This window comes from Procambarus clarkii, chromosome 66 (genome assembly GCF_040958095.1).
Source record: "Procambarus clarkii isolate CNS0578487 chromosome 66, FALCON_Pclarkii_2.0, whole genome shotgun sequence".
NCBI classification, from domain to species: Eukaryota; Metazoa; Arthropoda; class Malacostraca; order Decapoda; family Cambaridae; genus Procambarus; species Procambarus clarkii.
In genome coordinates, this window is record NC_091215.1 from 27,872,244 (window position 1) to 27,900,180 (window position 27,937).

At 37.8% G+C, this 27,937-nt stretch overlaps 2 protein-coding genes across 5 annotated transcripts; one reads left to right on the top strand and one right to left on the bottom strand.

Moving 5' to 3' along the window:
• The first annotated feature begins 322 nt into the window (after positions 1-322).
• Ciao1 (cytosolic iron-sulfur assembly component 1) lies at positions 323-11,416 on the top strand. 4 transcript variants are annotated; one of them, XM_069309972.1, is made up of 9 exons: positions 323-385; positions 2,926-6,002; positions 6,459-6,563; positions 7,281-7,422; positions 7,880-7,988; positions 8,193-8,340; positions 9,739-9,856; positions 10,621-10,759; positions 11,094-11,416. In XM_069309972.1, the coding sequence occupies exons 2-9, from the start codon at positions 5,944-5,946 to the stop codon at positions 11,360-11,362; spliced, it is 1,089 nt and encodes a 362-aa protein (XP_069166073.1). In that variant the 5' UTR covers positions 323-385; positions 2,926-5,943; the 3' UTR covers positions 11,363-11,416. The 4 variants fall into 4 exon arrangements, with proteins under 4 accessions (XP_069166073.1, XP_045616208.2, XP_045616210.1 ...); XM_045760252.2 differs by having other exon boundaries at positions 5,921-6,002; XM_069309973.1 differs by lacking the exon at positions 323-385 and adding an exon at positions 430-565 and having other exon boundaries at positions 5,921-6,002.
• A 451-nt stretch (positions 11,417-11,867) lies between these two features.
• Positions 11,868-23,289, bottom strand: LOC123769223 (innexin inx1). The gene is made up of 7 exons (XM_045760251.2): positions 22,891-23,289; positions 18,453-18,576; positions 16,250-16,405; positions 15,915-16,037; positions 14,690-14,851; positions 13,932-14,113; positions 11,868-13,586 (listed from the first exon to the last, which is right to left on the bottom strand). The coding sequence occupies exons 1-7, from the start codon at positions 23,139-23,141 to the stop codon at positions 13,445-13,447; spliced, it is 1,140 nt and encodes a 379-aa protein (XP_045616207.1). The 5' UTR covers positions 23,142-23,289; the 3' UTR covers positions 11,868-13,444.
• Between the last annotated feature and the right edge of the window lie 4,648 nt (positions 23,290-27,937).

The following is a 27,937-nucleotide window of genomic DNA, read 5'->3' on the forward strand; positions in this document are numbered from 1 at the left end:
CTGTTGTCATGGCAACCGCCCCCCGGGGGGGTCCTTACCTCCTGTATAAACGTTTACATAAAGTTTTCACGCTTTCTAAAGCTATAATCAGAAATATTATTTATAAAATAAAACCCTTATTATTTCTAGACCCAATCTGATAATCGTTGAATATACAATCAGTTATTTGCTTTATATTTTGAAATTGGTCAGAATTGTAATCACCAATTTCGCTGAATTGATTATTTTTGTTTTGTTAATAATAAATAGTCCAATAAAAAGATTAATTTCTTGGGAAACAATGATAAAATAAAGTAATATAATAAGTTTGGACTGTTTGAGAGTTGGTTGAATCAGCTGTTGTGTGTGTGGCTGACGGCTGAGACCTCACTCCTCCTATACTAAGGTAAATATATCTCTCTTTTCTCTCAATTTTTGCTTGTAACACCAAGTGACACGTGTCATATCACTCCGGGGCCGTTGAACAAGGCTTCTCACCGGCATTACTAGTCCGCAGCCCGAGACATTCACCTGAATTTACCTCCCGAGTGCCACGATCTCTAGTGGCCTGTACCAGGAGTAAGAGGTATTATTTATATATATATGTATGTATGTATGTATGTATGTATGTATGTATGTATGTATGTATGTATGTATGGCACCCTGCTGGCCTGCCTGAGATTGTAGTGATGAATGTCACAATCCTGGCGTGGTTGTAACTTTACTAAACTTTACTAGGGTTTATTTATTTATACAAGAAGGCCAATATGTAACAGACACCAATATGTAACCATCAATGATACAACTTCTTCCACTCTACCAATTACCGTTGGAGTGCCACAGGGCAGCATCTTAGGACCTCTTCTATTTCTTATATATATAAACGATCTGCCTAATGTCTCTAATATTCTCAAACCTATATTGTTTGCTGACGATACTACCCTTATCTACTCAAACCTCAACCCACATACACTAAATAATGTTGTGAACAATGAATTAAAAAAAGTCCACTTATGGATGTCAACGAACAAACTAACATTAAACATCGAAAAGACTTACTACATCTTATTTGGAAGCAAATCATCAAATGCAATTCAGCTACAGATAGACAACATTAACATCAGTAATAAAAATGATGGCAAGTTTCTTGGCCTATTCCTAGACAAGAGACTCAACTTCAGCACCCACATTCAACACATAACTAAGAAAGTCTCTAAGACAGTTGGTATACTCTCCAAAATCAGATATTATGTTCCTAACTCTGCTCTCCTCTCACTATATTATGCACTAATCTACCCCTATCTTAATTATGGTATCTGTGCATGGGGGTCTACCACTGCAAACCACCTTAAGCCCATCATCACACAGCAAAAATCTGCTATCAGAATAATAACTAACTCTGCTTTCAGACAACACTCAGCTCCCTTGTTTAAATCCCTAAACTTGCTAAATATTAACTCCCTCCACACATTCTCTTGTGTCAACTACATTTACAAAACCCTGTTCTTAAATGCAAACCATGCTCTGAAACTCTCCCTGGACAGATGTAATAGGACCCATTATCACCACACCAGAAATAAATATCTCTTTGATATCCCCAGGGTCAAACTTAATCTGTGTAAACACTCTATGCAAATTAAGGGACCTAGTCTATGGAACTCACTCCCTAGTGAATTGAAAAACTGTAAAACTTTTGCCTTATTTAAAAGCAAAACCAAAAAGTACCTAACTTCATCTATTTAGTTTCCTACACCGAGCTTTAAATTTGCTCTGTACCTAGTGTTACCCAATCTCCAAATTTTTATGTAATATCAAACAACCTTATCATTGTGTTCATTGCTGTCTTCTTTTATGTGCTAGCCATATGCTGTATTGTGACTACCAATTTTTGTCAACTACCATTTTAAGCTGTCATTGCAATCAATCATAGCTACCTATGTGCTTTAATATACTGTACCTATATTTTTCTCTCATCTTCTTTTTTTTTCATTCCATGTAATCTGTTTTCATTTTTTTGTCTATAAACTTTTCAAGTATTTACCTCCTTAAAATTTTCTTAGATTAAGGACCTGCCCGAAACGCTGCGCGTGCTAGTGGCTTTACAAGACTGTAATTACCATATTTGTATCCTCACATTCCTTATGTACATTCTTGTATATGCATAAATAAATAAATAAATAAATAAAAATAAAGGTACATTGGGTTTGTGAGGATACATAACATGGTGTTTACAATCTTGTAAAGCCACTAGTACACACAGCGTTTCGGGCAGGAAGGATTAAGGTATGTGTGATCCGTGGTGTGGCCCGTGGTGTGTGGCGGGGTGAGGTCCGTGGTGTGGCCCATGGTGTGTGGCGGGGTGAGGTCCGTGGTGTGGCCCATGGTGTGGTCCGAGGCGGCCCGCTGGACCGGTGTGAGGGGCAGCAGGTTACATCTGGGTCAACCCGTAGCAGTATTTCTCCTCTGATTTCATGCTTGTCAGGTTATGAAAATGGCCCATTAGATTGGACAACCTTAAACAAAATGGTCAGTTCCCAGCCAATAGTATGGCATTTGAATTTAATGATCTGTGTGTGTGTAATACCCTGTACTATGTGCCTCAACACTGACAGGGACCTTTTAAGGTATTTTTACTAGATAGGCAGCAAGTACCTTAGTACTGGGTGTATACTCACTACTACTACTGTAAAGGTGTTTTATATTTATCGTTGGTAATCCAGTGTTGGCGGGTGACTTGACACTGGATGAGGTCATGAGGACCTCGAAAGATGACTTCAGTACTAGGTAACCTGACGCTGGATTAATAAAATGTAGGTGTATAATACAACTTTTTAAAACGGATACTCAAAGGAAAGACAGTTATAATGTACTGTACATGTTTATGGAGCTTACTGTCGGTGATGGCAAATGCATTGCAAGTCCACATGACATTGTTTCTTCTTCCAGACTGGTGAGAAGGAAGGATGGCCACTGCTCTGGAAACATTGACAGGTCACAAGGACCGAGTGTGGAATGTATCGTGGAACCCCCAAGGCACAATCCTCACTTCGTGTGGATCTGATCGGTCTATTCGTCTTTGGGCAAAGGAAGGGGATTCATGGATTTGTAAGAATGTGCTAAGTGAAGCCCACTCACGCACTGTAAGATGTGTGGCCTGGTCTCCTTGTGGAAAGAACATGGCCTCAGCCAGTTTTGACGCCACAGTCAACATCTGGGACTGTAAAACTAATGATATTGATTGTATTGCAACACTAGAAGGTCATGAAAATGAAGTGAAGAGTGTTGCTTGGTCAGCATCTGGGTCATTGTTAGCCACTTGCTCTAGGGATAAGTCAGTGTGGGTATGGGAAGTTGGCGAGGATGACGAGTACGAGTGTGTCTCTGTGTTGCCATCCCACACTCAGGATGTTAAAAAAGTCATTTTTCATCCAAATGCAGATGTTTTAGCATCATCTTCCTATGACAACAGTATCAAACTATATAAAGAAGATTCTGATGACTGGGCTACATTTTGTACTTTGAATGGGCATGACTCGACTGTTTGGAGTCTTGCTTTTGATGCTTCTGGACACCGGTTGGCATCATCATCTGATGATCGTACAGTGAAGATCTGGCAGGAATATCAACCAGAAAACAGTGAAGGAATTGCCACACCAAACAAAGATCCTGTTTGGAAATGTGTTTGCACTTTGTCTGGTTACCATAATCGTACCATCTATGACATTGCATGGTGCCATCTTTCGGGAGCCATTGCTACGTCGTGTGGAGATGATGCCATTCGTATTTTCAAAGAGCATCCCAATTCGGATAAAAATGCTCCAGTATTTGACCTTATTTTAACAATACCTCGGGCACATGCTGAAGATGTGAACAGTGTGTCATGGAATCCAACGGTAATGGGGCTACTTGCCTCTGCCAGCGATGATGGAACTGTTAAGTTATGGGACTTTTCACACATATTCTGAGAACATTGAAAATGACACAACTAATAAGTAAATTATTAGTGTAATTCCTTGTAATATTAGAAAAATTTGTTATACAGTGCCTATTCTTAGCTCTAGTCTGTTTGGCTGAAATATTGTTTTAAGTTATGTTATATTACTTTTGTCAGATGTACACATGTCATTAGGTTACAGAAATATTCCATTGTTTTCAAGTATTTTCATTCTTAATTATTAGATATGTATTGTACTAGAATGTTAATCAAACATGCATCAGAGTTATTGTTAGAATACTTTAATTTGGTTAATAAAATAGAGCCGTATTTTAGTACACAGTATATTTTTGTCCTGGGAGTTGATGGAAAAACAAATCGCTTAAGAGACTTGCTCAGGCACTAACCTGTTGTTAAAGAAACAATTAAGGTTAAGTTGCTTGTGACAGTAAGGAGAGGCAGATAGCAGTTTGAACATTTAATACAAGAATAGATGAAATGGTAAATTTTCAATTTGCCAATACAAACCAGCTCCAATTTACATTCAGTCAAATATGTTTGTCTGAATCTACACCTGAAATGGAATGCTACATCTACCATGTTACATGGCAATGTGTTCCATAAATCTATCACCCTCTTTTCAAGCAAGTATTAACCCTGATCTTTTTTTTTTATTCAAAATTTATCTAAATTTTATCCATTGTTTGGAGTTCTGTTATCATAACACTGCCACATTATGATGACTTTAAAAGGCATCAATACATTTACTCCGACAGTAAATGTTCCAATGACTAAACCGCATCATCCGATTGCTATTCATAAACAATCATCATTGTTATGCATAATCTATTATCAATACACTTTTGTTTTTGCATCTATTCTCTAGAGATTTCATTTAAATTTAAAGCACTGGAGATGGGAGGGAATAACGGAGTAGTGTTGGTCTTCTTCTACCATAATACCTATCACTTTCAAGTTGGTTGCTCACACACCTGGAAAACAGTGGCACAGTGGTCTATGTCCTCGCCTCATATGCAAGGGATCTAGGTTCAATCCCTGATCAGGGCAGAAATGGTTGGGCACATTTCTTTTCATATATCAGGACAAATGGGGAGGGGGAGGGGCCTTTTGAAAGCTGTCTGCTTCCTATTCTCATTGAAGCCATTAAAGCAGTGTTTTCCGACCCCTGTGCTGTGGCACACCAAGGTAACTAAAGGTTCTGCAAGAGGTACTGATAAATAGGCTCTTTCTATTTCTAAATATATTTTTGAGTGTGTTTTAATTTTTATTGTAACCAGAATCAAAAACAAATTCAGAAATTGTCTCCTTTCAGTTGACAATGAAATCTGTGTGTCTTTATCTAATGTATGGGCTGGAATTATTTCAAGGGTACAAAGGTTGAAAAACACTGCACTAGAGAGATGGTGGCCCTCAAGTAAATTCAGGTAAAACAGTAGTTTAGCAGGCATGAATAACCATCTTATCTTGAGGTTATCTTGTTGTGATTTCGGGGCTTAGCGTCCCCGCATCCCGGTTCTCAACCAGGCCTCCTTTTTGTTACACCCCCCTCCCCCCAGGAAGCAGCCCATAGCAGCTGTCTTAACTCCTAGGTACCTGTTTATTGCTAGGTAGCGGGGGCATCAGGGTGAAAGAAACTTTTTGCCCATTTGTCTCCGCCTCCACCGGGGAGCAAACCCGGAATCTCGGGACTACAAATCCGAAGCGCTGTCCACTCAGCTGTCAGCATCACTTCATTCTTAATACTGTATACCTAGACTTGCTGAACTGTTCTTAAGTCAATTAAAATAAGATTGTGATTGGCTTGCATGTTTAAAATGTTCCATGTTTGTAAAGTGCAATCACTTTCAGGGAAGTGTGTGGGGTACTTGACACACAAGTTGTATAGGAATGGTGTGTGTATATTATGATGATGGTATCTGTACTGGATATATTTGGGCTAAGATTTGTTTTTTCAAACACTTCATACAAATTTATGGTTGCTTTCAGGGACCATTCCAGCTACTTTTCTTATGAGTAGCTGTGTTCTACATCGCCCATTTGGAAGATTCCTTCAATTCAGACATTACAGGTTAGTCAGTGTTGCTTGCTGTACACTTGTTTCAGTTTAATGCCCCTCAAGCCCCCAGTTTTAGTACAGTACTAATTTTATGTAGATAGAGTCACAATAATGTGGCTGAAGGAGTAACACCCGACCCACAGATCTGAAAGTGAAGAACCGACGATGTTTCAATCTGTCCTGAACTGAAATGTCACTGGTTCTTCATTTTCAAAAGAGTGGGTTGGGTGTCAGTCCGTAAATATATGAAGGTAGCAAATATTTGGGACTCTAACTCATAATACAGTACAGTATTTACTTTGCTCATAACTCTTATATGTATAGTGTGCATGTGACAGTTTTGTCATGTATTCAGTAATGAATTAATACCATTGTAGAGTTTAAAGGGGCAAATCTTTGCCCATGCCTACCCTTTCCTGAAACTGGCAAGGAAATTTGTTCATACAGTAAAAAATTTTTTCTTTCTAGCATGCATCTCTCAGAGGTTGTGAAACGTCTCGACAGCTTGGCCTCAACGTCCCTGGCAGAGTCTTGGGATAATGTTGGACTTTTGGTTGAGCCATACAGTAAGAAGTACGTTTTACAAAGGATATTTTTAAGGTTCATTATTACTAATATAGTATATCATTAAACAAAATAATTATATAAATTTGGAGGGCACATGTTATTGATACAGTACTGGAAATTGCAGGGTTAATGTTACAGAATAAGTACAGGTAATACGTAATACCTGTAGTGAGAAAAGGGATGGATATATTTGTCATACTAAGTGCTGTCAATAAAGTGGTGTTGCTGAATAGCCACGATATGCCCGCACTTCTACCAACGGTATGCCCGCATTTCCACCCATGGTATGCCCACACTCCGTCCACGGTATGCCCGCACTTCCACCCACGGTATGCCTGCACTTTTACCCACAGTATGCTCGCACTTCTACCCATGGTATACCTGCATTTCCACCCATGGTGTGCCCGCATTTCCACCCATGGTATGCCCACACTTCCACCCACGGTATGCCCACACTTCCACCCACGGTATGCCCACACTTCCACCCACGGTATGCTCACACATCCACCCACAGTATACCAAAAAAATCTCAAATATCTTGCCTATTTGCCTTTTCTGTTATTGAAAGATTCCATAGCCATACAGTATTATCAATATTTCTGCATTTCTGTGTACAGTACTTTATCCAGTACAGGTAGCTCAAATATTTTTGTAAATTACATGTAACTAATATTATGCATTTGATTTTTGTATTCATGCTTGCAATCATTTCAATTTCTGCAGAGAAATTGAGACAGTAATGTTAACTAATGATCTCACCGAAGAGGTCATGGATGAAGCGGAGGAACGAGGCGCTAACTTTATTCTCTCGTATCACCCGCCTGTGTTCCGGCCGCTGAAGAGGATCACCAGCAATGCCTGGAAGGTGCTTATATGGCAGTTTTTGTCTTTTATTTATACAAGGCCAAAAAATTATTCATATGATGCTGGTTTATCTGTTATCTAAATACAGCTGCTTTTATTTTGTACAATAATTTGAATTTGTAGGCTGCATGCAGGATTTTATTATGAATTATTGCTATGTATCGTGCATTATACAGTGCATGTATAATACAGTACAGTGCTTTATTTAAAAATATACAGTACTCGCCTAGTTGTGCTTGCGTTCAAATTACTGTTGAGTGAACAGTTAAGGATTGGTGCCTAGGGCCAGATCATGGCCAATATAGTATCGCTTGCTGTGGGGTGATCAGGCATACTGCCACTACACTATCTCTTCCAGCCTTTGGTACATGATGATCTAGAGTCATCTCTCTTGTTCCTGGTGTGCACTGATATATTGTTAGATTTGGGCAATTTATATTACCGGCGTTTTCTTCCAGGAGCGAATTGTTGCACGTTGTCTGGAGAAGGGCATTGCTGTCTACTCCCCGCACACTGCTTATGATGCATTACTGGGAGGAGTTAATGATTGGCTCATTCAGGCTTTTGGTGAGTGAAATAAATAATTGTTGAAAAAATACTGTACTGTGAATATTTTATTGTATAAAGTTAAAATCTGTTGACATTAGCACTTGTGTGACTTTGCTTTCCTTGATTTGTTATGGATCAATTTTATTTGTAATTTGCAAAAGAAAAATTTCAGCATTTACTGTACTCTATTTGTAAATTAATGATGTTTTTGTATGTATGTAGATGGAGAAGAAGTGAAGCCGATACAACCGAGCACCAATTCGCCAAATTATAGTCATCGAGTGACTGTTTTTATCAGCGACAAGTCCGAGGCAGCAGCACTCCTGGAAAAGTTGACAGACCTCCCAGATCAATCTGCTGTCTTTATAAGGTAGTTTCACTTCAGGACTTTGTTATACAGTACTGTATTATGTAATTAGAGGTGCATTAGACATTTCCACATAAAACTTTATACCGTTCTTTATTTTCTTGGTATTTCAATAAAATAGATAAACCTGTAAGACATGAAATATTGTCACTGGTGTCATGCAAGTTCTGTACCACACACAAATTGCCTTCACACAATCATTAAGGAAATCCATTCCAGCAAGTATTTCATTATATATATAATATATATATATATATATATATATGTCGTACCTATTAGCCAGAACGCACTTCTCTGCCTACTATGCAAGGCCCGATTTGCCTAATAAGCCAAGTTTTCATGAATTAATTGTTTTTCGACTACCTAACCTAACTTTTTCGGCTACCTAACCTAACCTAACCTATAAAGATAGGGTTGGTTAGGTTCGGTCATATATCTACGCTAATTTTAACTCCAATAAAAAAAATTGACCTCATACATAATGAAATGGGTAGCTTTATCATTTCATAAGAAAAAAATAGAGAATATATTAATTCAGAAAAACTTGGCTTATTAGGCAAATCGAGCCTTGCATAGTAGGCTGAGAAGTGCATTCTGGCTACTAGGTACGACTATATATATATATATATAAAATAGAAGAAAATACCAAGTTTATAGTCTAATACAAAACTAACTAGTATAGATATGCTTTGATCAGAGCTAATGGGAAGTTTTGACATATTGTGAAAAATGTGACATTGAGAAAAAATGAGTAGTTGGTAATGCATGGGTGACATGTGGAGGGGGGAGGGTATTGGTGGTTGGAGGGGGTGTAATTAGTGGGAGTTTGATGTGGATGGGTTGTTGGTGATTTAGTGCAGAGGTGCAGATGGGTGTTTAGGAGTGATGGTTGTGGCGAACATTCAGCTTAACAGATACTTGGTTGACAGACCAAGATATTAGATGTGGTGGAAAGTTGCACGATCTTAACAAACTGTAAAGAAAATTCTTATCAAAGTGTTGGACTGGTGCGTTTACAGATTAATTCTTGTAGGGTGATATTGTTGCCTCTGCTTGTAAGAGTCTGAGACATTGTTTGTATGGACACTGATTACAGTACAATATTTACATGCACTTCCTGTATGTTGCAAATCAAATAAATTCTTTAACATTTCATAGCTATTAATAAAATCTTAACATTTGTTTACATATTGACAGTATAAGAAAGATTAAATTATTTATCTTAATATTTATTTTGGTACAAATATAATTTTTCATAGCTTGAGCCATCTAGTGATGGCAGAGGTTGATAGCCTGGCCACTCTTTGTTGCCAGACATAGTAAAATATAATGTATGCTGCAGGTATGAATTCCCTTGAAAAAGCATAGCACTGATGATTTTCACTTTGTTCAATATTGCAGAGGTGAACAGCATGTGGAACTGTTGTGTACAGAACGAACTCTTGGGAGCATTGTCACCCTGGCCAGTGGTCTTGGAAATTCTTCATCTTTGCAGCTCACGGTTACTAAGCTAGAAAAGGTAACTAATAATCTTAAACTTCCCGGCTAATAAGTTTTCAGATATAAACATTAACAAGTCTTAGCTATAGATGTGGTGTTTGTAACTCTTTAGATGCTAACAGTAATTATAACAAAAATCAACCTCAACATATTTACAAACCACTTCATACCACTGTTAACTACATAGTACAGTACATGGCAATGAAGTTCAGTATGGTATTAAAACAAAAAAATTATCTTTTAATATTGGTGCTAATGTAATAAACTGCCTAGGAAGACGAATGAAAATATTGAGTTTGTAAGGTAGGGATAGTTCCCAGGAATGAATGACAGTGGTTTTGACTGTTTTAAAGGAGTTTAACTATATATATTCACTAATTCATAGTTTTCCTCTTATTGAAGTTGTGTGAAGACATTCGACCATTGGTACTTGGAAAAATAATATTAGCAGCAATAAAATAGTAAGGCAAAGTTCAAATACAATGTAAGTTCTTGTGCTGTAGATGGGCCCAAGTGTGAAAAGTGTTCATTCAAGCAGACAGCCACTGTTTATTGTAGTGAACTGAGAAACGGCAAAACCTGGTGATTTGTCTAATAATAATCTGAAAGTACTGTGTGGTCAAATCATACACAAGACAGCTCAACACTGCTCATTTTCAGTGTCAAAATCTGTTGAACAGTCCTGTGTATGATGCAAATTTTTAAGTGACTTACAGTATTTAATACAAGATGTGATAATGCATCTTGGTTTCAATGTCTAAAACACTTTCATTGTCATCGCAGGTTCCCATTCCTGGCCATGGTATGGGGAGAAAATGTACAATAGCTTCCCCAATGACTATTCAGGAAGCTGTTAATAGGATCAAGTCGTATCTTGGGTTACCACACGTCCGCTTAGCACTGGCGCGTGGTGTTAAACTTGGTAAGTTTACCAAGAATTTTTTTAAGTTTTGATTCAGCATAGTTCATTTCGTTGTAACGATAATCTTGCCTAGTACTTTGCAAATTTAGCTTTATTTAAGTTTTTAGGAGTTTAGCAGTAGGAGATACTGTACATCATAATGAACAAAGTAAGGGTTGACTTTTCATCAGCATGATTTATAATTTATGCATAGCAGTTACTTCAGGCAGTGAGCTACAGTACATAATGAATGCTTGCCTGCCTTAAGTCTTAAACTATAGCTACTAGTTACTGTGTAAATACTGTATAAACAACATTTGTCTACTTTGTTGCACAAATGCTTTCACTGTTTCAGAGAGCCCAGTGAGAAGTGTAGCAGTGTGTGCTGGCTCGGGGTCCTCAGTTCTGCGTGGTACTGGTGCTGATCTTTGGCTCACCGGGGAAATGTCTCATCATGACGTTCTAGATGCTACTCACCAGGGTGCCTCGGTGATACTCACCGATCATTCCAACAGCGAGCGTGGATTTCTCAAGAAACTTCAACCTCGTCTTCATGAACTGTTTAGTAAGGAAATTAATGTAGTCATTTCAGAGAAAGATAAGGATCCACTTGAAATTGTCTGAGATGTTAGTTCTTGCACACATACTAGCTGCATAATTAAAACATTTTGCACTAATTGCAATGTATTTTTTACCCTTATATTGTGGTAAGCATAAAATTCAATGTAATTTCCACCAAATTAACATTAGCTGTAAAATAATTTAATGAAAGTTGTCATTATGATACAAAGGCACCAGCTATTTTATGTTGTACTACTTTTACAACAATAAAAATGTATTGCTATAGGTGGCAATTTAGAGAAAAAATCTTTTTGCCATTTTAATAAAAAGTTTTGTATAGTCCCATATACAGCTTGGCAAGGAAGCAACACTGCTTCCAGACAAATGGCATTTTCACAATTCAGTAAATCCTAGTTATAAATCTTATTGCTGCAGTAATTGTAGATACTAAAAGGCAGAGGCAGACTGGAGTTTCACAAAAAGCAAGATTCTGTTGACCCAAAAGCATATTTTGTGGTTCCTTCACACGTGTGTGTAAACTAATGCAATCTGGTTAAATTAAACACAATTTACAAAAATTTATCTTTAATATAGCTACAAGTACAGAATTCTTAAAATACAAATCTCAAAGTTCACAGCTGCAACATCATTTTTGCTACAAGGCATGTAGCAGTTGTCTCATTACCCGAGCATCGGCAAGCAGACCAACTCACTTGGCACTTCTTGAGACTTTTTCCACAAGTAAACACATGCAAACCTTTTATACAGTTTGTCACAAACTTCAATTAGTGACAAGATTTTCTCCTTTTAAAACAAATTATTTCTTTCACTGACTACAAGGTCTAGAGAGCATTATAGTACCTTTCACAACTACAATAATGCTCAACACTTAAAGGGGTATTCCAATTATCCCTGACCAATATAATAAATAAAAATGCTATCAGCTTTAATTATTCTTTAAGTCTTAAAGAATAATATTGCTATGCCAGTATCTAATAATTGAGATTCAACATTAATATCCACAAGTCAGTTAATAGCACACAAGCCTTTTCCCATACACAGCATTGTGGTAACACTGTTACCAATTATTGCTACAACGAATGTCTGAGCATTAACAGCAATGTTTAAACAATCGGCATTCTGGAAAGTCAACTACTCCTGAATGGGGGGTCTCAAAATACATTACCTCAACGTATTTAAAAAAATAAATAAATAGTTGAAAACTTTTGGAACATACAACTACAGTACATAGAATAACAATATGAAAGGACTATCCTGCATCAGTATTAATACAAAGCATTAGGGAATAAATTCATAAGTGACATTCCATGACAAGGACTAAAGGCTGTCGCCCACGTGCAGTATGGTTAGTTCTCCTTACCTAAAGGAGAACTAATCACAAGATCACATGTGACAATCTCAGCTGAAGGGAATGTAGAATGCTGGTAACTAAAGTGGAAACTTGCACTTTTAATGAAAGTGACTGCATAAAAGTTTAATAGAAAATAATGCAATCAGTGAAGTTGCAAGAGGCTCGGCTAGTCAGATGTTGAAATGCTATTACAGCACGGTACATGATATATGGTGGCCTCCGTAACACCTGCAATGGTGTCAACTTAAAACCTAATGCCTCTTTTTCCAGTCACCACTATTCATCCCATTTTTATTACAAAAACTAGCTAAACTTACTTCCTTAAAAAAAAATTGCCGCAGATTTACCATTTATATCGTCGCTTTTTTTTTTAAATATAAAATGAAAATGAAGGCCATATGAATAAAGTGAGGCAATATTAACAGGATTCAAGATTTAGAAAAATGGGACATGGCATTAGGTGCAAATGTATTTCAGGTACAGTAATTACATTAGATATCTGAAATATAATCCACCACACTATAAAATACATTTACAAACATTTTGGTGCAGTAGGTTACTCCTTAAAGCGGATAAATAACCTCTGATCCGTATTTTAACATTGCCTATTCCCAAAGCATACCATTCACAGCACTGAAAATGTCAGTGTAAGTGACCCATTACTTGCCCAACTTAAAGACGTGTAATATAGGTATAAATCCACTTACATAAGTGCGTATAGCTTGTGCACCTTCAGCTGGTGGTGACAGCCCTCAGTCCATGTCCTCCAACATTCATACAGATGACGATGAATATAATCCTGCATTGTTGTATGGCATATTGCTGTTAGCAGTTTCAATCTCCTTTGAAAGTCTCGTCATAATGTCTCGGTACACTAATGGATCGATGTTTGTTGATAAAACGTATAGGATCCACCTGTAAAAGGTTTTTTAATTAGTTATGGTTATGCAAAATGTTAATTTATGAAAATTAAATGAATGATTTTACTCTGCACCCCTCATTTTAATGCTGAACCAGCTTCAAAATTTTATTATTGTGAACTAAAAATCTTTGACATGTATCATGGGTAAACCCAGACCAGTGGTATCAAACCAAACCAGTGTCATTCATAGCCTACCCTCCCTCAAAACTTGTGTACATCTGTCCAAAATGCAGCCCCTGACAGGCTGCAGTAATTGTAGCACACTTGCATATGCCCCTCCCCAAAAGCCCACACAAAAAAACATTATAATGTACACAAAAACCCAACACTATCCTTACCAGTCACCAATGGAAGTTTTATTTGTGATAGCTTCAACAGTCTCAATGGGGACAGCCTTATTATGTTTGTGCATGGCACGTGGACGCAGGCCAGGTAGGGCGAAGAGAGCTATGCGGTACAATAGTAGTACTCCTAAAAGGGTGGCCAGAATCACATACCAGAACCACACTGTTATGAACACCTACAAAGTAAAATAAAAATTTGTATAAGAATGCAAAATCTCCAAGTATACTATAATTAGAAAAAAAACAATGCCTATCCCACGCATTTTGCAGTTGCTGCCACTTTAAAGATGATAATTTTCTGTATCGTGAATTGGGTATGAGCAAAAACGGAAAGCCAGCTGAAGATGGATAAATATGGCTAATTAGTGAACTGTGGTAAAAGTAATTTGGCTTCCAGTGCAAACAATGAAGGTAATTATACCCAGTACTGTACTTTAGAAAAATCAACTAATTTCTTTGGTGTCAAAACAGACTTAAGCAGTTCATATACACATTTTGTCTATGGCAGTATAAATTTTGGTATTTATTGATTTCCATATTAAACATTTTTTAAATACCTTCCATAAAATATTAATAAAACATTGCATACAAATTACTTTTAGATTAACATGTCTTAAGTTCTTCACATGTATTTGAAACATTTTGTAATTATTTAATGCAGGTTCATTAACCTAAATTATAGGAGAAAAAAAAAATTTAATGCATCAGCACTTTCAGCAAAACATACTATCTAACCCAGTCTTAAAAATTACCTTTTCGTTGAGGATATTAAGTGGAAGCAGACAGAAAGCATCATGACGTTCCAAAGTACCCGAAGGACCAAATTTGTGGAAGTGGCATTTGGTCATACGCGGGAAAACATAGATCATAGGGTCAACTCGTTCCTCTTGGTCCATTTCACTGTACTCCACAACCTGTTTAAGTAAGTAATTATCAAAAGAAGGCACCAAACCGGGAAGGCTATGTACCTGTTTTAGTAAACTGAAATAAGTTTTGATTGTGGTTGATCAAGTATTAATGCTAAACAGGTAAATTAAAAAAAAATTTAAAGGGTCACAATTGCCTGATGTGTTGACTAGCATCATACTTTAAATAAAGACAATCTGGGATCTAGAGTAGTGTGTAAAATCTGCCTCCCAATTCGCTTCTTCCTATTACTTTCACTAGGAAAATAAACCACCACTTTATTGAAGTTTTATATATAAATGCAGTAAAACTATTTTCCTTTTCTGTTCTATAAATTTCTGGTTCATCAATAACCCATCCCAGGTATTAATACCAAGCAAGAACTTCACAACTTTCACATTCATGAAACTATCTTATGAATGAACGAATCTTAAGCATAAAGATATAATCTATCTCAACTTTCATTGTCAACAGCCTGGAAGACTCAAGTCAATTACTTTATTAGATTTATATACCGTTTACACCTATGTTTACAATTACTTAGACCTGCCTTATTTATATACCAACCCATCCTAAATAAGGGAAGAAAGGGCACCTCTAGCAGTCAAGGATCCAAATTACAAAAGAAATGCTGCATAGTTGGTCATTTTGTACTAAACTACTGAAAAAAGTTGAGGAAACTTAAGTTAGAACAAAGATTCCTTAACCTTTCATAGGCCTAATAAAGTTCTTATACACGATTAATCGTTCTCAAGATTTAATCAAGAAAATACTAATGCTGTTTGGCAGGTCTGATCCCATTGTACAGACTCTGTGCAAGACTTTTAGAAAATATTGACCATCAGACCAAAGCAACATTAAACTAGGTTAAAGCCCCCCCCCCAACCTATTTTAGTTTCCCCTTACATTCTTTAATACAACATAGGTATACCTATTTATGAACATTCAGTTTTTTCATTTTACCTAAATTTCATTAAAATTCAACATCATTTTGCAGCATCATTGTTCATAAGTTTATGCAAATTCCAAATAAAGTGAAAACAAATTATTACAGTAATAAATTTCCCTTACTCTTGGACCATATGTGAGAAACTCTCCTCCCAGGAACCTGTCAATCAAGAACAGCTGACCAACAATGTTTATGAAGCACAGCAACTCGCAGAACCAGTACTTGAAGACGTAACCATTGTGCATCTGCAACACAGTCGTTACACAAATTAATAATAGACTTTGGCGATTAAAATAAATAACTAAATTCAACTTAACATATATTAAAAAAAAATAAGCTCACTCAATATAGCAGCCTTTGCATGTTTACCAACCGTTTAGCATCCACCAAACTGAGTTTTGTTTGAGTTTTTTTAAGTTAAATTACCATTGCATGCAAAAAAATAATCTATTCATACCCGAATGTGTTTAACAATGTAGTCAATGACAACTTTCTTGCGTGAACTGACTTCATCCTCTTTGTGTAGTCCTGGGTTTAGCCCCTGGGATATAGTAGTCATCAACCCACCTTCACAAGTGTTCCAAACAAACTTGGGAATATAGCATAATGCAGCCTGTGGGAAAAGAGACAAAATTAATTTAAAAATACCATAAACCAATATAAAACTGAAAATAGTTACATTTGATTGAATAAAAACTATCTAGAGATGTTATCTTTAGTTGGCTCATTGGAAAATTAAATGTCAAATATCAGAGGGCGTAGAAAATAAAAGGTGGTGGGTTTCTTTTTTTGGGTGTCTCAACATTATCAATGAATACCCATAAAGAGTAATACTCAGTTTCAGCTCTAGCATATGGGTAAAAAGAGCCCATTAAAAATGCAATCAAAACAATATGATAGCAGAAAACTAGGTAGAAGACCTGAGAGTTTTGTTATGCAAGCCTTAATTTTTAATGCACACATTATAGATGAAGACAAATTTGTTAGAAAAAACTGTCAAACAGGAAATTCCAATGATAAAACTGTTTACTTGTACTACATGTATCTTGAGTGGAATACTGCTGCACATTTACTGCTCCATTTGAAGTAGAAGTGGTTGATCGAGGTCAAGTGCAAAGAATGTTTATTGCCAAAATCCATTCAAAATACCTAAATTATTAGAACACCTCAAAATCCCTCAAATTTTATTCCCTTTGTGCACAGGCATGGGACATATAATTACTTCTGAAAAATAATATTTACTAGTTCTAAATCCCTGAGGCTTTAACACACTAAATATTAGGGACATAACAGACAAGTATGTGTATTATTGACAGCATAAAGTAGTTGGGTGGGGAAACTGTTGCATGTAGAGTGCCAAAGAGCTCTGCTCTAGCACTTCTATTTACATATTAACTACTTAAGCATAGGACTCATCAGTAGCATTAGGAAATCTAGTAGTAAATTATGCACCCAATATCCATCGTGTGAGCATTGATAAGATTACAAGAGGCATATTGCTACTGGACCACTTTGATAGCCTACTCAAAATGGATGAGGTTAGCAGATTCATTTTAATGCTGAAAAATATAGGGGGTCTAAGCCTAGGAAATGGAAGTTACCAGGTATCAGCTGACCAGTACAGTATTGAAATTGCCAAATCTGAAAACAAAATTCTTTTAGGGCTAACCAAATTGTTTATGGGAAGAGCAGGCCAGCTACTGTATCTGGTGGATTTATATCTCCTTAGAATTCAAAACAAGCAATGTTAGTAATAAGAACACTATTTTTCTACTTTATCTTGACCTTGCTGGATCAAACTTACATATGCAGCTCAGGTTTGGGGACTTGTGGAAAAAGACATTTTGTAGAAAGTGCAGAAAATGATGAAGGTGACCCATTACATATGAACCTCCTTAATGAAAAGATTAACAAGGTTATCAAACTTAAGTTTTTTTCAAGGGGTTTTGTAGGGGGAGAAACCTTGTGGTTTTGTACAGTACTTTAATATACAATATATACTAAGGTTGCTGGTGGACATGCTGGTGATGCACGCCAAGTACAGTACTTTATAGTCTCATGAAAACACAAGATTAGGGGTTTGATGTAAATAAAGGGTTTAACAAGGTAAATTTAAAATGTGCTAAATATTTTTTTATAACAAAAAAATTATACAAATGGAGTATCTTCCAATTAAAACCCTGGGTAAATACTGGTTTGGAAACGAGGCTGCAGATTTACAGAACATATTACCAGGTTAACAATGAAACATGGGGGCTGCTGTATTGTTTCGGGGAAAAGACTTAACAAATACTGTATAGGAGTGGGTGTGGTTGGATGTACTGTAGCTAGGAGCTACCTAGACTGGGAAAACTGGCCTTTTGTTTCCTCTATAGTATTGATATGCAACAAACTACTTCATGGTATTCTGCGGTGTAATTTCAATGGCTGGAATGTAATTCATCAGCATATGATGAAAATAGTAACAAAATTTGCTAACACTGAGCTCGATGAACCACTAAACAAATGGCACCTCAAGCCGAGTTGAGCTAACATGAAAACGCATTCTCCTGGTATTACAATATTGTATAATCCAGCAAAAATATCAATGCTTAATTACTATGGAGACAAAATTCTCATCTCATGCATTCAGTACTTGATCATGGAAAAAAAAAACTTACTTGGAAAAAAAGGAAAAAGACAACCCACTGATAGTAGTTGTGGAAACGCCACTTTGCCTCTATTTCTTCTTCATATCCTTTTGGAGACCCGACCCCTGGCTCTGCTACTTGGGATCCCCTCTCTCTGCAGAGGAAAAATTTAAAAATTATGCATTTAAGTCTTAAAAAGAATCAAAATACTTAGTGTACCAACCCTCCAGCTGATGGCAGTACTGTATAGTGCTGCTTTTATGTACTCCAAGTAAATTAAGACAAAAATGACTAACCCCTTCACACAAATGCACACAAAGCCACTATAAAAAACCATAACATTTGTAAATCATGCCATTTGAGTTTTTTAACCAAATTAGATATTGCTTAGCAATTTGTGCCAATAACCTAGAACCAGACAGATTTTCAATGTCAACTCCTCTAAAAATAGGAGAATTCTACATGCCACATCTCTACAAAATGTCCTAATTAACTCATCCCTTACTGTATACAGTACCTATACTGAACAATTTGGAGGATGTTGATCCAGACAACTTCAAAAAGTCACATGTACCACAAACAAGGAGCAATGGTTTCAAGATCATGCCACAATACTCCAACAAATGGCTACTCGAGTTTAATTGAAGCAAGTGTAAGGTGATGAAGATAGGTCTAGGGAGCCAGCCAAACAAGGTACGAGTTGGGATATGAAATCATTAAAGAATAATGAGAGGTGGAACCAAAGAGCCGAAGTTCAACCCCCATAATCACAACTAGGTTTGTTAGAACAAAGTATACAATGTAGGACTGAAAACATAATACAGTATACTTTTTCACCCACAGGGTTATAAACCCATGGAACTGCTTATCTGCCAAAGCCATAAATGCCAAGCCTGTTGAAATTTAAAACCCAACTTTAAAAAAATATTTAGAACAAATGGGGAACCTTTGACAAACTGCTGGCTTCCTGTCCTCGTCGAGTCCATTAGTGCGTTAGTGGCCCTCGAGTAAATTCAGGTAAATTTTTCATTGTGGTTTCACTCCATTTACCTTTATCATTTAAATTTGTATATTACAATGGGGGAAATTAAATAAACTAAAATATACAAGATTAATTTTAAATGAAAATTAAGTCAAAAACTGTTAATTAAATCCTACCACTAATTTCTCTACCATAATTAAGACAATTATCAAGGTATGCATTGGAACAAGAGAGTGTACATTTCTGGATTACCGTAGTCAAAATAACGTGATTCACTAATCTATTATCTTAAACACTACTGCCATATATTATCTGCCTGGAGGCTAAGCAAAGACTTTGTATCATCTTGGGGAAGGCCAATCACAGCCCTTCTAAACTAAACCAATTCTCAAATGCTGACCTATGAAAAGACATGGTAGAGGGGATCTGGTTGCTCCAATTACTGTACCCTTTTAATGGCTTTTCGAGCATAGGTACTTTTAGTGTTTTACTCGGGCCACAGTGTTCTTCTAGAACTTCTTTTTACAAAAAAGACCAATAAATAGCAGAAGCTATTACAACATGGGGGCCAGTACGCCTAATGCACTACTGTATTCCTTTTGTAATATTAATTGGCTATCAAGCGCATCACAAATGACTGAGCTGCCAAAAGATCGCACATTTTCTATAACATTCCCAGCTCTGTAGAAGGGCTGATGAATAGTACAGCATTTACAGGTTTGTTTAGTTGTGTCTGGAGTCGCTAGCCTACAATACCAGCCGAGTATGATGAACATGCCTCTTTCCCCTTATTTGGGCCTATCAAATATTAGCAAAGTGGATACAAATTTTATGGGGATATGATAGGAACACAATTCCTAATCTAACTTGCTCAGAAAAGGATGGGGTGCTGAAAAGAACATTAAAAGTGGATCAACCCATGGAACTGCAAAGACTAACACATTAGTTGCAATTATTTCACTGCAACCTCAAAGTAGAATTGACAATGTTCATGTAAAATATGCTAGGCTAACTATTCTAGAACTTTACTACATTTAAAATTTATGGACACTAGTATAAATCCATTTTACAGAGTACCCCATAAAATGTGACCGTGCCTAAAAGCAATGCTCATACCATGGATATATTGCAACTTTCCACTACCTGGACATGCACAAGTTTGTCTGATTTGGTTTACATTTAAACTTAACATGGAACTGGTACTGTTAATTACAGCCAAAATGCCAGAGACATTCAACATTTGGAAAAGGCAAGAAATTTAGACAAATGTCTATCCAATAATTGCGAATCTAGATCCTAAGATTAAAAGGGAAACTGCACAAGACCTATTGCCCCATATGAGGCAGCTATTTTATTATAATCCAAACTTTTATATACCAGTATACCAAATCTTCACTTAAAACAATACAGTGCAGTAATCCCATGTTTACTTATTGCCCAGTAATTTGTTACGGGTCCAAAACCCTATTTCGGTATTTACTTGGATCTTCCTAAATCTACACAAATACAAATTTGTATCCATTGAAGTTATTGTGTAGGTATTTAGCACCCTATTAATATCCACCTTGTTTTACCCTTCATACATCTGTATACTTCTATTGCATCCCCCCCCCTCCCCTTGCATTTACCTTATTCATACCTGAGGTTTCCAGTTCCTTCTGTGTAAATACAGAATGCATGTTTATTTTCTTGTATGGTGACCAAAACCAAACTGTATAATTTAAATGGGATCTAACAAGTTCAAGTTAAATAATAATATATATTACTATGCAATATATATAAGACACTATTCCCAACCCAATATCCTATTAGACAGACTTTGAACATTAATACATTGACTCTTAGCTGGATCTATTTTCTAACAATTATGAAACCTATATACCTGTAACAACTGGGCAGACACCAATAAATACATACAAGTTATGTGGATAAAGCATGAAATACCGAAATATATTTTAAACTCAAGATATATAACATTAAAATATGAAACAATTTTACTTTTTTCAACAATGTAAGTCAATTGAATAAATTACACTAACAGCTTTATAAGGCAACTTAGTGGAACAAGGATTACCAGTTCTCTTAAAAAAATATAAATTTGCAGGAAAAAAAATGGCGCCATCATCGACCAAAACCCTGATACACCATATAAATATAATCTATGACTAACAAAATTACCTCGTGCAAGCAATGAAAATAAAACCGGAATGTGGCACCATCGTCCTAATATTTGTACATCTCCCTCTTGATGTAGAATTAGCAATGCAAAAAGATAAAATCTAAGCAATAATTAGGTGGTTCCCAGCGACCTTTACATTTTGATTATGCACAAAGTTTACAAAAACGCCCAGTAATTTACAACACAAAAGTGACCGGTCAAATGAGTTTTATAACAGGCTTACCATAAAGGGAATGTGTGCCCAATTTAACCTCTAACCAGAGCCAACTGGCTCTATAAAATCCAACATTATGTTTGTAACTCATCATCTATGCATGTACTTTTACCGGAATAAACGTTTGAATTGAATTTGAACTGCATATTTGCCAATTAAAACATGCGCCACTGGCGTATACGCTACACGGGAGACATCTCCCGTCACGCAGGGTGCAGTCGCACCTCCACAGATCTCCAGTATCATCTATTGATACTGGTAATGGCTCAAAAGGCACCACTTACGGGCTATTCATGCCCGTGTCACCTTTTGGGTGGCTTAATCTTCATCAATCAGTATACGCTAAACACCGCAGGCCGCTATTGGCTCGCATCCTCTACAGCGGAACAAAAACATTGGCCGCTTTGGAATCAAAATATTTTCCACAATTTAATATACTCTGTTAACCAGGCGCTGTGTCGCATTCATCAAAGTCTTCTGCAGTTTCCTTTGTAATGTACTAGCAGCTACCTAGTCAAACAACCTAATTGTAGCCATCATTATAGAATACCCTGAACTAGCTGGTCGACTCGCGGCTCCACTCCTAGAAGTTTATAATGACAGGGAACCATCTCTTCCTAAAACAAGAGACACAAGCATTTAATTCAACCCTTTGACACCCGGTTCGTGACGGCCAAATATCTACCGTTGAAACCTATAGTTACACACACATTGAACTTGCAAATGAATTTTCCCTCGTTCTACACGACCTAATTGACGAGACCTGCTCCAACAATCGCCAAAATTATCCATAGCTTTAATTCTATCATTTCTTCAATTTCACCAACTTCGAGTAAATAATAAATAATATTTTATTCAGGAAAAGTGCATACATAGATGCAGTTACAAATAATATTGGATTAATAGATAGTACATACAATACCTAAAGCCACTAATACGCATAGCGTTTCTGGCAAGTAATTGTAATTGTTTATGCTAAAGTAGACGGGCGAGTAATTATTTATAATAAACTTGCACCTTTAACACTAAACAATTGTCATAGCACCGTAAACAATGGGGTTATGACGGTGACTCGGGCCGGGGGGGAACTCACCGTAAATAGTAATCTTGTATAGTGAAGGTCGAGTGTATCCAGCAGTAGGTGTTGATGACATTCTTCTGCGAGAGTCCAGTGATGCAGTCTATGGGGGTGCCGAAGAACTCGGCCGCCGTCAGCAGGATCGACGCACCAATTAAAAGCACAACTGTGAACTGGTAATGAAGCCTGAAGATGGAACTTTCATTTACGCACTCTCCCCTGGCCAGGTACTCCTTCAGTCCTCCAATATACTTAATGGCAGACATGGTAGGAACAGTGGCAGAGGGTCAGACTACACTAACAATGGACTCATTAAAAACAACATGGAGTCACAGGCGCACCTCCCTCGTCACAGAGTCCCGCAGGATCGACACTGAGACCGTCAGCGTTCGTGAACTCTGGGTCCTGGTCCGGCGGTGCGGACGTCCGAGACTCTTACCGTCTCCACCATGGTCGTCCCCGCCGACCACCATCCGAGACTCGGAGGGGGCGGGGCCTAACGTGCCTAGTCACACTTGCCAACATCAGATGCGTTGAAATCTTCACGTGTTCATGTTTATAATTGATATTTCAAATTAATTTCCTTGCTTTTCTATATACTAATTGCATTGGAATGCAACATAGTGTTCACTGTTACTCTATAATGTCCTTCTAAATCTTAAGAGTTTACAACCGCATTGGTACTCCTGGCAATTTCGTCCATTAAGGACCTACTCTCGCTCGGGGTCTCGACAAATGCACATATCATATACAGTTTAAATTAAATGTTTACTATTTAGGTACGAGGCAAGCTTAGCTCCAGAAATGTTTCACAAAATAGGCCGTGAGCTTGTCGCTTACAAGGAATCAATAATAAAGTTCGTCCCGTGAGGCATTCTGGTGTTGCTTTTCAGGTACAGGACCTACTGAGGGAACTGACCCAGGCATGGCGGGCTTCTCAGACAGGGAAGGAGGGGAGAATCTTACATCATCTCTTATCAGAAATACAAGTGGGCGTGTCTCTTGGAAATGAGAACCCGTACCTAGAGAGAGTATATTCCAAGACATATTCTGCACATGTTTTAAAATGAAACTATAAGTGTTTCCTGGCAATGGTTGGTTACGGGGTCTTGCCGGCTCGAGTAGCGGCTGGTGGCTGCCTGAAGGGGTGTCCTCTTCTGGCCCACCATTAACGTCACCATAATGCTGCCTCTTGTTTCCCACGCAGAGAGTATTAGCCATCGTTTGTATAGTGTAAACTTTTAGTGCGGTATACACGCCTAGAAGTCTACATTTTACCTAAAAGGGTTAATAAGTTATTTACAAAATATAAACAAAGAAGGTCTAGGAAAGACCCAATATATATATTGTGTTAAAACAACACATTTTCAGGTAACCTTCACCTGTATTCAGACAATACGGCATGGTTATAAGCATCTCCATGTAAACAATTTCGTGTAACATCTAGGAAAATATTTCCAGACCAGTTTCTTAAAACTTTTAAATGTATCGAATAAATTACTACCATGTAACTGGTTTACGGAAATAACCATGATGCTTCGGGTTGTAAGTATTAAGTAGTGGGCGGGTGTAAAGTGAGTTTGGTAGTGGGTGGGAGAGAGAGGGAGGGGCTAGAGTTTAGTAGTGGGCGGGTGAGAAGTGAGAGTTTGGTAGTGGGTGAGAGAGAGAGGGGGGGGGCTAGAGTTTAGTAGTGGGCGGGTGAGAAGTGAGAGTTTGGTAGTGGGTGGGAGAGAGAGGGAGGGGCTAGAGTTTAGTAGTGGGCGGGTGAGAAGTGAGAGTTTGGTAGTGGGTGGGATAAGAGGGCGGAGAGGGAGCGGGTGGGTCCCTCTGGTGGGAGGGGGAAGGGGTGATTGTCTGGGGTCGGGTGGTGTGTCTGGAGTACCTTGGGTGGCTATAGGTCCCACCTCGTCCTGTAGCTCCGGTGAAGCTTTAGCTCTATCATGCTTGATGACCATTAGAACATGAAATGTAAAATATGATCTGTGAGCCCCTTGACGGACCTGAAATACAGGAAGGTAGAAGTAGCCTAAGCTTGTCTATCCTTTTGAGATGTAATTTATTGTCTCAATAAACTTACTTAAACTTTAAGTGTTCTCTTTTGATACCCATAGTTCCATTATGCACCAGTCCTTCCATCTGCATTTTTCACTTAAACCACAATATTAGTTGTCGATTGCACACACTGAGTTGACAAGACTTAATCAATGTTATCTTTAGTTAAAAAATAATGTGATTTATTAGGAACCTGACCCATAGGGGATGCTGTTTTAATCGTCACCTCTTGGTTTCTCATTTGTGGGACCCACGCTACATGGGGCAGGTTGTGGGTAGGACCCAGCACACTATAGGGGCAGGTTATAAGTCCCAGCACACTATAGGGGCAGGTCGTGTGGTCCAGCACACTATATATGTATGCATATGTTTATCTGCGTGCATGGCCTGGCCCCGCGCGGAATCACCATTTCCTATCGCGTTCTGGTCTCTCATTACTGGGCTTTGTTTCCTGTCTGCGAGATACTCTCATTGCTCAGTTGTTTTTGGTGTGTATAGCGTTGTCACGCTCCTCCACGTATCTATGTGTATATGAATGTATGTTTGCACGCATATACCTGTCTTCTTTGCCGTATATAAACCTCTATAAGTTGCTCTAGCCCATAACTTTAAAATCCTTATACTTCCTGCATAGATTCATATAATTTTTCCAATAACGCGAAAGAGTATATCCAATAAACACAATATAAGTAGTAAGTCTTTACAAATATTAATAGACGAACCATGAAAACAGGCTATGGCGCGCCAATGTCATTCTCCCCCTTCCAATAATCAATATCTGATCAAGAGGACACCGGGACATTATAGTATACCTCACATCCTGTCAAACATTATGGACACTAACGACCCTCTTTCTCGCTCGGCTTCAAGCCGTTCTCATCTGAATGCTTGGACTGTTAAGCGTATAAACCTACGCTTAAACCATACCTGTCGAGGGCGATGCTCAACAGCCGTGAGAAGCGTACATGTTTCCATCTCTCTCGTCACCAAATATATCATCACCATCAAAGGTTATCAAGTGATCGCGCCCACCATTGTGAGTGCACAAGAGTCGATGTTGCGCGTGACTTTATAATGAATAATGAATTAATAGAATGTTATTTTCATATTGAGCAAAATACCGGAAGTTATTCAAGTTCAAGTTTATTGAGGTAATGAAATACAGTACATCTCAAAAGGATAGAGTAGCGTATGCTATTTCTACCCTCGTCTATTTAAGGTCCCTCAGGAGGTTATCTTGAGATGATTTCGGGGCTTTTTTTTTTTTAGTGTCCCCGCGGCCCGGTCCTCGACCAGGCCTCCACCCCCAGGAAGCAGCCCGTGACAGCTGACTAACACCCAGGTACCTATTTTACTGCTAGGTAACAGGGGCATAGGAAGGCTCACAAATCCATTACAAGAGTACTCACATGGTATACTGTGATTACTAATTGATTATGCTGCACCTGTCATTTCTTGTTTTCGTAGACTTAACAGTTTGGAGACGGTATAAAATGAAGCCATGAGAATAATCCTGGGATGTCCAAGAAATGCAATGATCGAGATAATAAGGATGGAACTGAACTTAGTGTATTGGGGGACAGAATTTCAGAGATAAATGTAGCTTCGGCGATTAGATTAATGAGAGGTGGAGAAGGGGGGTAGAAATAGCCTAAGCTACTCTATCCCTTTGAGATGTATTTATTGCTTATCTCAATAAACATACTTGAGGTGGAGGACCTAATGAATTAATCATCTTACCTCAAAATGTGCATACTTCAACTGTATGGCATCGGAAGTTATTCTTAGGGGACGTTCTTCCACTTTATTTTTAAACACGCCTGTTAATAATGGCAACATGTGAAAAATATTGGTGCGGATTACTGCTCACTGTTGTTATTGTTGTTTTAAATTCAGTTACTCGGAATAAAAAGTTTCAAGTAGCACGAGCCTATTGTAAGCCCGTAGTGGACTTCCCTGGCACAGGAGCGGGGCTGTAACTTAATGTTTACTGCTACTTTAAATGAGTAATTATATAGGCCTATATAACAGACGCTACTGTACGAGTTACAGCGCCGCTCCTGTGCCAAGTAAGTCCACTACGGACTCACCATAGCCCGTGCTACTTGGAATTTTTTGTTCCGAGTAGCTGAATCTTAAACAACATATCAGTGTTATCGGAACCCACCACACTAACGGCAGGTTGTATACGACCCACCACATTAACGGCAGGTTGTATACGACCCACCACACTAACGGCAGGTTGTATACGACCCACCACATTAACGGCAGGTTGTATACGACCCACCACACTAACGGCAGGTTGTATACGACCCACCACACTAACGGCAGGTTGTATACGACCCACCACACTAACGGCAGGTTGTATACGACCCACCACACTAACGGCAGGTTGTATACGACCCACCACACTAACGGCAGGTTGTATACGACCCACCACACTAACGGCAGGTTGTAAACGACCCACCACACTAACGGCAGTTGTAAACGACCCACCACACTAACGGCAGTTGTATACGACCCACCACACTAACGGCACGACCAACCCAGTAGTTACAGGTTCTGAGATTCACCCACTAGGGGCCAGGGTTGCCAGATCTAAGTTGCTGAAAGTAGCGAGCTGACGGCCTAAAAGTAGCGAACTTGTAATAAGAGTAGCCCAATTTTTTTAAGTGAATGATATGGGTTTCAAAGTAATATATTTTGATATATAGATTACACTACACGATGGTAATTGTTTTATTAATATTATTTCTGCACATACACACACACATATATATACTGTGTATATATATATATATATATATATATATATATATATATATATATATATATATATATATATATATATATATATATATATATATATATATATATATATATATAAAGTTAAAGTACAGTTAAAGTTAATGTACAGTTAAAGACTGTACCTCTCTCAACCAGTTTAAGATAAAAACTTAGCACTACCTAATAAATTCCCTGTAACCTACCTTACTCCTATATTGTCAGC

Excerpts from the sequence above, each read along its gene's own strand:
- Ciao1 (XM_069309972.1), top strand. The coding sequence starts at position 5,944 with ATGAGTAGCTGTGTTCTACATCGCCCATTTGGAAGATTCCTTCAATTC. Across the intron at positions 7,989-8,192 it reads TTGGCTCATTCAGGCTTTTG|ATGGAGAAGAAGTGAAGCCG; the intron begins GTGAGTGAAATA and ends GTATGTATGTAG. Across the intron at positions 9,857-10,620 it reads CGGTTACTAAGCTAGAAAAG|GTTCCCATTCCTGGCCATGG; the intron begins GTAACTAATAAT and ends TTGTCATCGCAG.
- LOC123769223 (XM_045760251.2), bottom strand. The coding sequence starts at position 23,141 with ATGTCTGCCATTAAGTATATTGGAGGACTGAAGGAGTACCTGGCCAGG. Across the intron at positions 14,114-14,689 it reads TTAATATCCTCAACGAAAAG|GTGTTCATAACAGTGTGGTT; the intron begins GTAATTTTTAAG and ends TTTACTTTGTAG. Across the intron at positions 13,587-13,931 it reads AAAACTTCCATTGGTGACTG|GTGGATCCTATACGTTTTAT; the intron begins GTAAGGATAGTG and ends AACCTTTTACAG.